The sequence below is a fragment of the Lissotriton helveticus genome, chromosome 2_2 (genome assembly GCF_964261635.1).
Source record: "Lissotriton helveticus chromosome 2_2, aLisHel1.1, whole genome shotgun sequence".
In the NCBI taxonomy this organism is placed as follows: domain Eukaryota; kingdom Metazoa; phylum Chordata; class Amphibia; order Caudata; family Salamandridae; genus Lissotriton; species Lissotriton helveticus.
Window position 1 is genome coordinate 345,771,718 of NC_136060.1, and position 15,510 is coordinate 345,787,227.

Here is a 15,510-nt window from a genome sequence, read left to right on the forward strand (position 1 = left end):
TTTTAATGGAAGACTGAAACTTCCTAAGTACTCCCATAAATATGGCCAGTGTACCTAGTCGAAAGTTTTAGCGGCATCCACTGCCATTATTGTCAAGGGTAATTTCTGAGTCTTGGCCAGATCTGTGGCCCCTAATAACTGAAAGGTCAACTCGTTCAGTTGGCGCCCGGGATAAAGCCCTTTTAGTTAGAGTGGATAATCTTATGTATTGCTTTAGCCACCGAGATGCTATGATACCTGAAAAAATCTTGTAGTCCGTATTCAGTAACGAGATTGTCCTTTAGGATTCTAGCTTCCGTGGGTCTTTATTGAGTTTCTGTATCATAGTGACTGAAGCTTCTAGCCAGGATTTAGGAACCTTTTTCCCGCCAGTGTATTTCTTATTAAATAAAGCTAATAAACAGGGGTTATGATCTCTATAATACACAGAAAAACTTCAACTGGGAGGCCAACTGGCCCGCTGCCTTTCCCTTAACAATTTTGTTGCATTGGGCCCTTTCTCCCTCTCCTTAATCTCTCCTTCTAAAATGTTGGACTGCACCACAGATAGTTGAGGGAGGGCTATTAACCCAAGCCACTCCTTTATGTCCACTTGATTAGGTGCTATGTCCTCCTCGTACAATTCCTTCCTATATCTACAGGCCTCCTTACACATGTCTGAATTAACATTCAGGAGGTTCCCTGATTCGCCACAGATCAATTCCGATATTGTATTTCTAGCCTTAATTGTCTTTACTTTCCAGGCTAATAGTGATCCACACGTCTCACCATAGGCGAAGTGTTAGTTTGCTCGCCTTCCAGCTATCAAGTGCTTTTTTTGCATCTATGTTGGCCTTAAATGCAGCTTGAAGCCCCTCTAGCTCCTTGCTTAGTGCCCCCTCTGTATTGGAATCGTCCATTGATGCCTTCTGTAGCTCATACTCTTAATTTGTTTAATCTTTGATCGCGCCTTGTCTAGCATGTTTCTCTACTCGATGTTTCCCTACCACAATAGATGTTATGGTCCCCCCTTAGATAAGCTCTGAAAGCTTCCCTAACTATATCCTCTTTTGCTGAGCCATTATTTATAACAAAGAAATTATCCACTTTTTCCTTTAAATCCTCGATTACCCCTGCATCTAAAAGAATTACCCTGGCCAATGTCCCTCTTCTACGCTCCTCCGCTTGATGGTACTTTAGAGATAGTGCTACGGCCGAGTGGTCTGATATTATTGCGGGGACATGTCACCTCAATCCCTTCTCCGTATAGCTCCTGATCAACTAAAAAATAATTAATACGAGAATGCTGTCTATATTTTTTACTGTAAAAAGTAAATTTTCTCGTATCTTTCTTTGTAATGCGCCATATATCTACTAAATTGAGTTCTCTCATTATGCTAATTAGTCTAGAGAAGGTTTTAGGCGGGCTGTTATATTTAGCTTTAGACGTCCTATCTAATTCTTTATTTAGAACCAAATTAAAATCTCCTCCCAGCACAATAGGGACTGTTGTCTCCAGTAAGCAAGACTCAAGTTTTTCTAGCGAATCTGGGTTATCGTTGTTTGGCCCATAATAAACTGTGCATTCCAGGGGCCTACCATGAACTAAAAAGGTTGCCACTATCCACCTTCCCGACTGATCTGACTCATATTTAAGCAATCTTATTTCTTGATTAGTTTGAACAATTATGGCAACTCCCCTGGAATTCCCTCTCTGATCCAAACATAATGCCTCCTGTACCCATCTGAATTTCCCAAAGCACTACTTACTTTCTATTCTTTCTAAATGAGTTTCCTGTAATAATAATATTTAGCCATACTATCTTTACAAAATTCAGCGAACCGTGACACTTTTTTTCTAGATCTTAGTCCATTCACGTTCCAGGTTAATATATGAATTATTTTTATTGTGGTCATTCCCCTAAATAGAATGGGTCCTGGAGCCCCTCTACCTCAACAACCCCATCTGGTTCCTCTCCAAAGAGGTGCTTGAAGATTACAATAATGAGGACACAGTTTTGGGGGGTTTTCTCCCACTGCACCCCACACCCAGTGACCCTTACCCCTGGAAACCCCCTTTCTATCTCTTGGGCGATACATTCGGCCCTTCATGAGCCCCCATCTTGAGAGGACATGGTCAGAGGGGACATCCAAACAAAACAGAAATAGTGGAGAGCAAAACATGGTAGCTGGCTGAACGCTGGTCGCTGGAGCTCCCGGACTGAGAGGAGAGGAGGCGGACAAAGGCACAGCGAAAAAAAAGTGAAGATATGAAATAATGAAGTCATAAGGAGACAAACCTAAGATTTCTGTACGGTGCTCCGGTTTCTATTAGTCTGGCAGCAGCGGCGGAGAGAGGCTACGGAGTCTGGCGACGGGCGGCCATGCTTCTAAGGAAGGCTAGAGCGGTAACCTCAGCGATTGGCTTCCGGGTCAACTGGAGAAGTGTAGCTGGACTTCGGCGCGAGGGCAAAGGTGTCGGCGGAAAACAGCAACGAAGGCAGTGAAGGTAGCAGAGACAAACATAAGTGTACCCCAGTACCCACCAGTTGTGCATACAATTTCCCAACAACTGCAAATTAAGGGCTGTAGTGGGGTGAGGGTAAAGAATATACAGGCGCAGTGGCAGGCTCCGAGTGTGCAGAAACAGATGGAAGAGCCCCCTAATATGGCCATCAATTCCGGTTACGATCTCTGCCACAAGGGGGGAGGAACTGCCCTTTCCAGCGACATTGAAAAGAGTATGAGAGGAAACCAACCTCACTATATCAGACACCGTACATAGCTGCCAAGGTTTCAGATTGCTATGTGTGACATTTTCATAATTTTACTGTAATTATGAGTGACATTTCAATGTCTGAGTGACACTTTGTCGCGAGCAAAATCACGTGATGAGTGAAACATAAATATCAGAAAATACACCCATTTGAGCAACAAGAAGCTCCAAGATCTTAAAACTGTTGAAAAACACCAGAAATAAGGAGTGTGAGGCACACATTACAGCCAACCAGGACACTGTATTAGCCTTGACTATACTACTGATTGTTCAACCCTAATAAAAGTGATTACCAGCACTGCTGAGAGGTGTCCGCCCCAGTTGGAGCACACTGCCTGCTGCCCAGCCCCGCAGCAACAGATGTACAGAGTAGGCTGTGAGTGCGGCAGTCCCAGAGCTACTAATATAAACCAGGCAGGCTCTTGAATTAAACTAAGCGACGCCGGCCGTGCTGAAAATTGACAGGCACCAGCATGGTCACTGCATGCTGGCGCTGTCTGCACTGATTAGGACTGCCTGGGCCTCCGGTGCTATCTTGTTCCTCGAAGGAGATACCTCAGGCCAATTCTCTAGGAATCTATGTGCTGCCCACAGTGGCTCTGGAGATTGTGCCAAGAGGTTTTTTTTGCATGGCACCCTCGTTAATAACCCCCGTTTCATACCAGGGGGTTTCAGGCCTTTTATAGTGTTTCGAGTGATTCACAGCTTTGAATTATTCTGTGTTTTTGTTGTTTCTTCTTTTTTTTATTGCACATCCATTTAGTGAACCTATTATGTTATGTTAAAGATCACTTGCCACCAAAAAGGTCTCTGCGCTGGGGTAGAGGAGGCCACTGCTGTTGTCCTAGTTGTTTATACATAAGTTTGTCTAAACAGCCAAGTTTTCTGTTTTTTTGTCTAAATCCCTATTTATTCGCAGAAGATTGTATTTCAAGGGGGAATGTAAAGTGGTCCAAGTGAAGGAAGACAACACAGAAAACCTGACTCCTTCAGTCCCTGTTGCTTCTATGAACAGGATATGTTGGCCTAGATGGGGAGTGCTTCACTGCCTGCTGCCCAGCCCCGCAGTGACGATCGCAAGGTCATTCCAATCCGATCGGAACATTGGGCTCTCAGCTGTCTCAGCAACAGGCGAGTTAGAGGCGTTATGGTAGCTGCGCGCTGTGGTCCTATGGTTAGGTAAATGTAAGTGAAATCAGTAACTTACGGTTTTGCAGCCTCCGTGTGGCCGTGGCAACTGCTCCATGGCAAGCGTCGGCCCGGCCACGATTCTGTACCTGGCTCTGCAACTCTGCTTGCACTGCGGTGTGAACTTGTGCTTTGATACCGGGTCACTCAGACACCAGGGCCTCGGACGGCTCCCTTCGTTCACATTGCATGCTGGATTATTGTAACTGCATAATTGTGGTGTCCAGTCTTAATGAATGCGGTATGCGAGGTGCAGGTCAGCTGCCATTGCCAGTGTGCTTGCTGAAGTATAATGCGGATGCCGGGACACAGACAGGAAACAGTCGCGAAACTGCCCGCCAGCAGCGAGCGCGCAGCATGTCTCCAGTCCCTGCTTCCTAAATCCCGGACCTCACTTCCTCCCAGGACCAGTACTTGATGAGGTCATACACAACGCTCCTCCCCGCCCGCGGCGGCAGCGCCACAGCCAGTGAGCACTTTCTTTTCTCTAGTGAGTGACTTACAGTGTTTGTGGGCGGTAATTCAAACCCGCAGGCTATTAAGATACATAGTCGCAGCAGTGCATAATAGTTGGTGGCAGCAGCCCGCTGGCAAGTCTCAGGAGCAGCACAGAGCCGGCGCAGGTCAGAGGCACGCACGGTAGCATCCTGGCATGGCCTACAGCGCTGCTAGTACAGCAGAGTCTCAGTGGAATTAAAATGCGTGACAATGCATTTCAGTGCGGTAATGAGGCACACCACACTGAAATGCGTTAAAGTCACACTGATGCGTGATACTTGGCAGGACTGCCCGTAAGTGTACCTGCACAAGGTATACCGCAGGAGTGAGAGAGAAGTCTTTACCAGTTAAGATCACTTCTGGAGGGGAGAAAGAAAGACAAAGGCGGTAAAGGAGGGGTAACTTGGGAACAGTCACCAAAGGAGGTCATAGTTGTAGCCCCAGTACCCCCATAGAAAGAAGAAAGTTCCAAAGGGCGTAGGAAAACCCCGGCGCTGTGGGCTGAAGGAGGCACGATCTCTTGTAAAACCAGCCCCCTCTTTAAAGTCGTACTTTAAAATTATGGAACAAGTAACAACAGCACAAACTAAAGGAAAGAAAACCCAGACGCAATTGAACCCCATTTCTCTTTCCATAGAGAACAGATTCTCGCCTTTAGCTGGATTGCTTCCCGATGATCAAGGGCAACAGACTGGAAATGATAAGGTCTCAGCTAGTGTTGTTGCTGATTCAAATCTTGATTTAAATCCTGACCTTGGTGTATTTAGCACACCTTTTAGCCTAAATAACAGACCCAACACTAGTTCTAACCTGGGTACCACCTCTGGCCCCATAAGTATGGCACAGACATCTCTAGAATCCCCGTATAGTGAGATAGAATGTTCCAATCAAGGGGAGAAAGCTGAGAAGCGTACTACTGACCAAAGAGGGGGGAGGATGGCGAAAAATCCATGGAATAACTGTTCCTGAGCCTGCGGCAAGACCTTTTTGACAAAGTTGATATATCTGAGTCTAACCAAAGGGGGATCCACGACAAATGTGAAGCCTTAGAGGAGAAAATGTATGATATTGTAAGTCGCACCTGTACCCTAGAGGGGGAAGTAAAAACCCTGTCAGTAACGGTCTCGGAAAATGCAAAAGAGATTTGAATGTCTAAGGAAACAGAATAGAGTACTACAAGACAATTTAGAAAGGCTTGAAACACAATCACGCCGTAATAACCTGAGGTTTTTAAAAATACCGGTGGGGGCAGAGAAGGGGGATGTGAAATCCTTCATTTGTACTCTATTAAGAGAGATCTTACCTGACAGACTGGACATTGAGAGGGAAACTGAGATACAAAGGGCGCATCGGGATCCCTTTGTTAAAACCAAAGAGGAAAACCCCAAGAAAAATGTTGATCAACTTTGAGTTTCACTTTGAAAGAGTTGATATTGGGAAAGGCATTAAAAGAAGGTTCTCTTAAACACGAAAGCTTTATTTACCAGATAATATCCGATTTAAGTAAGAGGACAGCCCAGAGACTGTGCGAGTTAGGCACAAGGATGATGGAACTTAGAGGAAAGGGAGCACAGGTGCAACTAATATTTCCAGCCATGTTAAAAATAATGTGGCAGAATAAAATGCATACTATTAGTGATCCGGACAAATTTGACACATTTATACAACAGATAAACAAATGAGTTATTGAACGTTGGTTAAAAGAGTTATCAATACGAGTTGCAGCGTGATATTTAACTGTTGACACACTTGTGAAGGAGTGACCAAAGTTAGGTCCGTCTCTCGAGACGATAGGAGTGTCTCCTACTTAATCTCAACATTCAGACCACTTGGGTTCCTTTCAAACTTAGAGGTTGCACTCCCTAGTATAGTGTTGGATCTCCCTCACCAGTGTTATCCTTTTATCCCCACACCCTGCTTCACGTCACGAGCCACCTCACCCACTCATCATACGCCAGCCTCAAAAAAGATCTCAGCCAAAGTGACCCTTCGGGCAACCCGTTGGGCATAGCAGCGCCAGCCCAACGAGTAAATGTGTAAATGTGTGACTGTCCCGTTCCAATAATCTGGCCCAAGCGCACTCCACTTTCTGAAACGCTGTGCCTCTCCCCTCGCTCCTTTTGTCTGGTTCACCTATAGGACCTGGAACTGAACTGGAGACTGCTCAAACTACAAGGTAACTGTTCAAATGGACCTGACTGATTCCAGTTACTGGCTCCCTGTTGGAGCTGGTTCCCACAAGAGTCCCCCTATATCAGTTTCCAAGTTACTTGTTGTGGCTAACTCTAAACCTCAAAGTACAGTAAATTACAAAGATGTATTGCATTCAGTGATAAGCAGTGGTTTGTTTTCTGGAAACCTCTGGTTTGAAGTTTAGTTTATTATGCATAGTTAATTAACCTTTGCAGTGCGTATTACAGAATTCTTAAAACCTCATTGTTTAAAACCATTAAAATGAATCATGAAAATTAGGAAATTTACACAGAAGTAACTCAATGAGACTATTCAGCACACTTTTACACTGAGTGGAAACAGTACAGGTCCTCCTATTTCGGATTGTTCCCATCTTGTTCGCCCGTGTGCTGTTTTAGCCCCTAGCATTTTTGGAAACCTCTGGTGGATTTTTGTCATTGAGGTGTCTAAAAATAAAAATGCAATCTATTTTTATGAAAGTGTCATATTTTGATTGTTTTTTTTCTTTTTAAACTGTTTTGTTACTTTTTAATGCTTTACACCTTGTTTCTTTAATAAAGCCTGACTACTCTGAGCCACAGCTACCTAGGATTGAGCTTGGGTTTTACAAATGAAACTGACTGGATCTGATACGGAATTGCGCCTTTATTACACAGTGAGGTTGCACAACCAAACCATACATTACACCACTTTCCTCACGCACATGAATGTAGAGAAGAGAAAAAACTCATTCAGTGGGGCTAGGCTTACCTAAAACAAGATCTGAAGAAATTTTGCAGTTATGTATTGCGTGACCTGAGTACAGAGGCCTGACTTAAAATGTATTCTGTTGCCTCTTAGTCTTTGGAGTTAATGTAGTACATCGGGGGACAGAGAAATGTCTCACATTACAGCTCTTTAAAGTAATGGAATATCTATTTGGTGGTAGCATCAGTGGTTATATGGGGAGTGCCTCATCAAAGGTCCAAATCTTCAAGGATTGCCAGATCTGCCAGAGCCAAACCTCAGAACATAACTGATGGAGTAATTGTGTAAGAAAATCTGAACGTGTCATCGTAAAATTGCAATACGAGGAGAAGTCTCTAGAAAGATCCCTTCAAGTGCGTGCAAAAAAACCAGACGGTCAGCAACACGAGCGACGCTTTTGCCACCGAACTAAAAGATGCTTTAAACCATACATACAGCAGATTTTATCCAGTCTTAGCCCTGAAGAAAATCCCAAGAATCAGATTGGGATTTTAAACGCGTCTGCACGCTTTACCACTGGGGAAACAATTGCATGGAAATAGGATTTTCTCAAAGGGGATTATTTTTACGTTTTGTAAACCCCTTAAGCTTGAACTATTGTTCCCGTTGTTCGGCAACCCCCGGATGAACCATTATAACAATTACAAACCAAGAAGAGTGTTGCTGTGAAAATATGGACTGGTTTAATACTGGAACTCACTTGTAATTGATTTGTCATATTTTGTAAAAAAAATTAGATTATTGTTAGTTTGTCTTTATTTTCACTGTTGAAACAAAAAGTGTTTCCTATCGTTGTTCTCCGAAACCTAATGAAATGGTTTTCCTTAACCCCTTCTGCGCTGATGACGAGCTCAGCTCGTCATGAGCTTTACCTGTCGTGCGCTCATGATGAGTTGAGCTCGTCATGAACCGCGGGGTTTTAAAAACATCAGCGCGCAGCGGGAAAAACCGCTGCACGCATGTGGTTAAAACAGGTCTGAATGGTCAACATAATAAATTATGGAGACCAAAAGACCTTGAGTTTGGTCTCAGTCTGTTGAAGTAGAAAACAGCATTGTAAGCCGTCAGCTAGATAATTTGTTCTTTTGCATTTACCGGCCCGTTCTAGCTGTGTGAAATAGGGGCAACCCCCTCTTTTGGAGTAAAAGTTTATGCAGAGCTGGTTTGTGATGGTAACTGGAATTTTAAGGCTTTTGATATTGACTATTTGAGTCATATTTTGACATTTTATATCTATAAAAGATTTTATCAGTATGTATACCAGCATGATTTGTGTCCATACAGTTCTATATCCGGGCATTCTTGGAATTAAAGTACCACATTTGAATGTACATTTTCAATCTTGTGAGTCTCCTATATGCCTAGAAGGAGATGCACGATTGGAGTTCGGGAAGGCTTCATAATATGTGACAGAGCTAAGAAACAAAATGTAGCGTTGTCTGTGTGTGCTTAGATATCGCAGATAGATATAGCAAACAACTGTTTTGAATGTATATATTTCAACTGTAGGTAGGGGATGCGGGGTGTGGAACTGAATAAAATATAAACTTGTTGACTGGACAGATTGCTTTATAAATCGACTTGTCCTGTGAAAAAACCTACTTATCCCTTTGATACCATGTAGTGTGGCGACAAATTATAGCAGCAATCACATTATATGAGAGGTCTGATAATAACCTCTGATTTTGCCAGTGCTAATACTATAGAAGGAATTGAGTACTAGCAATTTCCTTATTTTGCTACCTTTCTGCAAATTTACATACTGGGGCTAGAGGTTTTGGTAAGCAATAGTTTCAGGGTTGGAATGCACTCTTGAGTCTGTGCAAACCTACTAACTTGTTTGGTTTAAGGGTTTTCACCAGCTCTTCTTCTCTAATATTTTCCCATACTGAGAAAGTTTGGAAATCTGCTCCTAACAAGGGTCAGAAATAAAACTTCTTACCGGTTTGGGGAAAAATGTGGTTGGAGGGAAAGTGAACTTGTAAACGCTCAACACGTTAACTCTCAACACATTTTCCCATAAACAAATCTCCACATGCATATTTGCTCGTGCTAAAAATACAGTTCACAAATATTTTCTAGGAGTAAGATTTCCTGGTCATACCATGAGTGCACTTTTATAACTTTCTCAAAGAGCATAATGGCACACAAAGTAGTTTTGTTCAGTACTACGAACTACTATAATGTGTGCTTTTTGAGACCAAAAAATATTTTTGCTTTTTGCCAATATTTGTTACAATAGTGACGGCCCAACAGCTCCCAAACAATAACGTTTTACAAAAGCCATGACAAAACAAGACATGCATTCACAAAACCAAAAGACCGGCCACCAGTGTCGATTTATTGGCTTTGCCAATGTTGGTTTATTTACATGTTTCTCATACACTTGTTGAAACTGGGCACACTGACTTTCCTTTGTGAATATTTTTGGGAAATACTAGCATACATCTCCACATTTTACTAAAAGATGCCTAAAAAAAATGGTTCCTAAAACTTCACAGTAGTTTAGCAAAACTTTTTTTTCATAGTTGCATTGTTTTTGTGAACATTTTACTTTGAAAGCAAAGATTCATCAATCTTGCTTTCAAGCTTCTGGAAATATTTTATTCCAACCACAAAGCATTCTGGAAGCATTATATGTAGCCTCATAATGTTAAACTTTGCAAATGTGTGTACACGTTTTTAATGGAAGCACTGTCAGTAGTGCAGTCCTAGCTTACATTTAGAACGCTTACCCTAATAATAAAGGCTTTGCATTAATGAACCATGAATACAAGTTAGAACAACATACAATATTTATTTAGAATACTCACTCTAATAATAAAGGCTTTGCATTAATGAACCGTACACACATGTTGGAACAGTGTCAACATATGGATACAAATATTACATCAACTGCAAACAATTCCTAGGGTTTGTGCTGCAACGGGTTGGGCCTACTTGTCTCAAGGACAAAATAAACTTGAAAACTTGTTGTCCTTGTTCGCAAACAATATGTCCTTATGGAATGCTAATACTGTTAATGCATATCACAGGCTTTATAATGTAGGACACGTATTGTGGCATTTACAAATTTGAACATTCCTTTTATTGTGCAGAACAAAAAGAAGCTCAGAGGAGGAAAAAACAACTTGAAGAAAGATGTAAACTGGAAGAAAGTATTGGGAATGCTGCATTGACATGGAACAATGACATATTACCCAACTGGGATACAATGTAAGATTTCACATTTTACTTACGTTTACAGACGTAATACAACTTTTGCTTTTTAACTTTTTTGCTAAAGTATAGTCTTTGCCTGTATGTTAAACTTCACAAAAAATGTTTTGATACTTTGCACATGAGAAAGCATGAAGGTGGGATTTCCTGCTCAGTTTCTTAATGTTTTTTAAAAGCGAATAGATGTCAAGTACACCTCAAAAGTTTGATTTTTCATTTTTTTTTGCATTTATTGTGGTTTGGGGTTTGATACTTGGTATATGTACGCTTTATTTTTGGCGATTTATTTCCTCTTTCCTTCCAGCCTTTGTGTTCTGTGCATCCGCAAGCTTTCTTATGAAATGCTGATCAATAAACCAATATTCTAAATGTGATCTGACTCTGCCTTGTGTTGTGCCAAAATGTGTGGTACTGATATGATATGTTTTGCCATGTGTTTCCTGCATGGTCCAGTGAAGTTTTCCCTATATTAACCTAATTGTTCACGTTGTAGGCCTCATTTTCTTTTGCCCACGTTACTGTATAAACAGAACCTACGTATATTTTCGTGTTCTGTTCTTTTCCTGGGATATAGTCTGAACACCACAGACTAAGATAAACAACAATGCCCCTTGTCATTCTCTCTGGTCAGGCACTTGCACCGAGACAAAACACGAGCATGAAGTTGCTGCTTATGAGCATACGTCTTGTCATATAGCCGAGCACAGGAGTTTTGAAAAGAGACTGAGTGAGGGTCAGAGACAAGATTGCTACGTCACCTGAGATGTGAAACATCCATCTGTGTATGCTAATTTACAGGGTCAGCCACTAATCCCAGAGATCTTGGATATAAAATCATCTAGGTTCAGTAGAAGCGAGGTGGTTTAGGATATTCTGTCTTATAACATGACATGGCTTTTTATAATGAATGGTTTATTGTCTAGTCTAGCAGTATTTTTAGTATGTCTTTGTTTTCTAATTGTGGCATGAATACTGCATTTAAGGACACCATAGTTTGATTAAATATTCTAAACTTCCTTTGTGTCTCTAGTTTATTTTATTGTGGTACGAGTGAGAGAGCAAAAGGGTGTGTCCTGTTACCGCGATACCGGAGAGGATCGAGAGTGTTGTGTTCTGGGGTGATAATTCACTTGTTTCTCTGGTAAAGTTAGGAGGGCAAGTGAGGCGCTACAGCTAATCTGACTCTGGCTCATAGATACTGAGGTGGTATCATCACTCCGTCCCTACATGGCGATGGTCTACGATCCCAAGAATAATTCTGTTCCTGAGTAGAATTCCTGCAACATAGCGCCACCAACGTTTTGGTCAGGAACTTACTTGCGGAAACCCTGAGCAGTGCGTGTGTTTGTCCACAATACCTTTGCCCCTTTCATCAGAGATGTCCATGATGTTGGGGATTTGTCCTCGACTGTTTTTAGGGAACACCTAGTTGTGTTGGTTATTCATGCTGTAATATTAAAAGATTTTACACCCTGTTTGTGCTACTCTTTGAATCCATTACAAATTAGTTATGGCGCAACCCATTGCTATTGCAGTTAACTGTTACCCAGCGGTAACTCGACATTCAACACAGCATGGTGTGCCTGCCACAGGTGCTCCTGTGATTTTTGTTGTAGAAGCGGATGAAGCATTCCACTTTGAAGTTTTTTATTCCTGGGTCACATTTCCAGCTGTGAACACCAATGATGATACTTTCATGAATACACAACGCCCCAGGCACCTGCTGCATTTCACCCATATGCACTTGTTGAAATTCCTCTTACCGTCTGGGAGCACCAGACTTGGTATAATAACGCCCTTCCTTATGCGCCGGGTTATTTTCTAATGGACCCCCTAAGTAACGAAGGGACCATGTGGCCGGCACTAGTGGGTTATATCCCGTATACTGATTTAGGTTCATTTGAATTTGGTACAAACTTGTGCTTGTATAGTGTTCTTGTCATCCTACATGGACTTCTTACTCAATATATTTCATGTACTTTGCTAGCTGGTCCGGTTAGAATTGGCCTGCAAGCTCAAGCTCAGTTTCCTGCAGCCCCTGTCATTAGTCCTGTAATTGTTCATTCAGTTATGGGAAAAAGGCCCACTATTCTTGAAGAGATCCAGTTTTGGATTGCCAAAAAAATACATATCAACTGGAAGCTCTGTTTCCCCTTCCGGGACCACAAGACAAGCACAGAATTCTCACCATGTGCTTACACACTGTATGTGGACTGCAATATGTCGGGGGACTATTTTTGCCATAGTCTACACTTTGTTATGGCACTCCCTCAATGGCTGTTCTACTGAACGTCCTCAAACAAATACAGAATGAACATGCAGCAGGTCCTGCCTTAGATTTGGGAATGAAACTTGTGGGTAATTTTCCTATGGTCTCTGGAGTGTTTCTTTCTAATGTTAAAGGTGAAGGAGCGTCTTTGGCTATATGGCCACGACTTGTGGCGGTAGTGGACTGCGAACGCAAGTTGCCTGTCATAATTGCTAATGTATTTACGTCTTTAGGACATAATAGTTTGGGAACCAGACCTTCAGTATCGCCACTTGACAAGCCTAGCTCTGACAAGGATGCCAGACCTAACGGCAAGATAAATGTAAACAGGAGCAACAGGAAGGTACACCGCGTGGAGGTTTCCCACCGCCGGAGCCCTCTGAAAGACCTATGATTTTCGTGATCGCAATAAAATCAAAATCACTGAGATATCAGATTCCTGATATATGTTCACCCCGTTCCTTTCAGGACTCGACTGACCAATAGTACAACAGAGGAGCGTGATCTAACTGCAAACCAGAAGAGTACGTGAAACCAACAAGGGAGACAACCCTCTTTGATGTGAAGATCAAGAAGGAGGACAGGCCTCCTCCACATAAACCCCCTTTAAAAAAAAGAAAGTTGCAGTTTTAACTGCAAAATATGATTCAGACAGTGAGAATCCTCTTCATGATCAGGCGTTGGACAGTGACTCTCCTTGACAGCGTGTCAGAAGTCACCATAGTATGCCGGAATATCCACCAATTTCTCGTGGCAAAAGCAACGGAAACCTTTATTACGGTTGAAACCATAGACACCCACATAGCCTTTCTGGACAGACTGTGGGCCAGATGTAGGAGAGAAAATACCGGTCAGTAACGGCTGATTTCGGCCGTTACCGACCGGTATTTAGGATTTGGCATGTAGGGGCCATCATTTTACAGAATCGGTAAATTTACCGATTCAGTAAATTTACCGATTCTGTAAAATACCGAATCGGTATTTTTACCGATTTGGTAAATCCACATGTAGGTGACACTCCTAAGAGTGTCACAGGCCCTTAAGAATCGGTATTTTACCACCCAATCCAATTGGGTGGTAAAATACCGAATTCAGGTGTGCATGCACATCTGTGCATGCACACCTGTGCCATGTGACACACAGACATGCCTTTAGGGCATGTATATGTGCCACATAGCACACATGCCTGTATTTGGGGTGCTAGAGGGTGTCAAAGTGACACCCCCTGCACCCTTGCAGGATTCGGTATTTCGAATCGGTATTGCCCATTGATTCCTATGGGCTTCAAGGCCCATAGGAATCAATGGGCAATACCGATTCGGTATTTACCGAATCGGTAAATACCGATTCTTACCGATTCGGTAAATTGAAAAATAAATTTACCTACATCTCACTACTTCTATTTTACCGAGTCCTAAATACCGAATCAATAAAATTCGGTATTTATGAATCGGTAAAATAGAATTACCTACATCTGGCCCAATATCTTTTAAATATTCAAATTGAAGGTGATGTTAAACACACAATAAAAGCAATATCCTGGGATAATTTAACTACATCTCATGACATTCTCTTGGCAGAGGTCGATTGGCCCCCAACTTTTGCTCTTGCATTCCCCCAAGGTGAGGATCTCATTCTCCCTTCTTTCTCTCATCTCGTCCCAGACGAAGTCAAGCAGGCTTATGCATCTGAATGTTCCCTTGCTTTGGCCCCTGCTCTTTATCATAACCATACTGGTTGGGATAAGGATTCCCCTCATGTTAGTCCTATTCGATCCACACCTCGGGTACAACCACACTATCCTATTAAACAGGATGCTAAAGCACCCCTTAAAGAAATTCTTTCCCAACTGGAGTACCAGGGAGTCATTGAACCCGGTGTCTCTCAAATGAATAATCCTCTTTTTTTTTCCTGTTCCGATACTGGATCATTCCTATCACATAGCCTTAGACTATAGACATATGAAAAGTCCTACATGCACATTTGCAGTGGAAAATGCACATAGTATGGCTCTTATTAATAATGTAGTCTCTAAAAAATGCAAAACCACTTTACATATATTTCCAATTTTTCAGTCACAATTTGCCTCCTGAGAGCAGTGACTGGTCTGCCTTTAGCGCCTTAGACTTTTGAATGCGCTATGCACAATTTCCTATGGGCTATAAGAACAGTCCGGGAGTTTTTGCTGCACAAATCGTGCCAATTCTTCATGAAATTGACCCTGATGCACTGTCCTACATAAATGATATCTACCTGATGGGTAATGAATTAAACGCCGATCTAGCAAGAGTGGATCGCATAATATTGCAATTTGCTCAACTTGGCTGCAAGTTTTTTAACTTAAAAAAAATCGAACCTAGCTTTTTTGAGTGTCCTTATCTTAGGATATGAACTTACCAATGAGTGAAAAGTCTTGCACCTCAATTTCTGGACAAATGTGCACAATTGCAGCCTCCGAATACAGTTAAATAAATTACAATCCCTTTTAGAATTTTTTAATTTTGGCTGAACATCTATACCTGATAATGCCCAACGTATGAAACCACTTTGTCTTATTATGCCCTGAGTTTACTTACTTGAAACACGCCACTTGCATAACATGTCAATATTACAAATTTAGTCATCCACATTTTGCCGAATG

The 15,510-nt window shown here is 42.1% G+C and overlaps 1 protein-coding gene across 9 annotated transcripts in view; it reads left to right on the forward strand.

Annotated features, from left to right (window-relative positions):
• The window catches only part of TBC1D14 (TBC1 domain family member 14), an 830,696-nt gene that overhangs the window by 678,329 nt on the left and 136,857 nt on the right, over positions 1 to 15,510 (forward strand). For all 9 annotated transcript variants that reach the window (XM_078678508.1, XM_078678510.1, XM_078678509.1 and 6 more), the window contains one exon: positions 10,480 to 10,597. In XM_078678508.1, the coding sequence (XP_078534634.1) occupies positions 10,480 to 10,597 (118 nt within the window). The remainder of the gene's footprint in view (positions 1 to 10,479; positions 10,598 to 15,510) is intronic.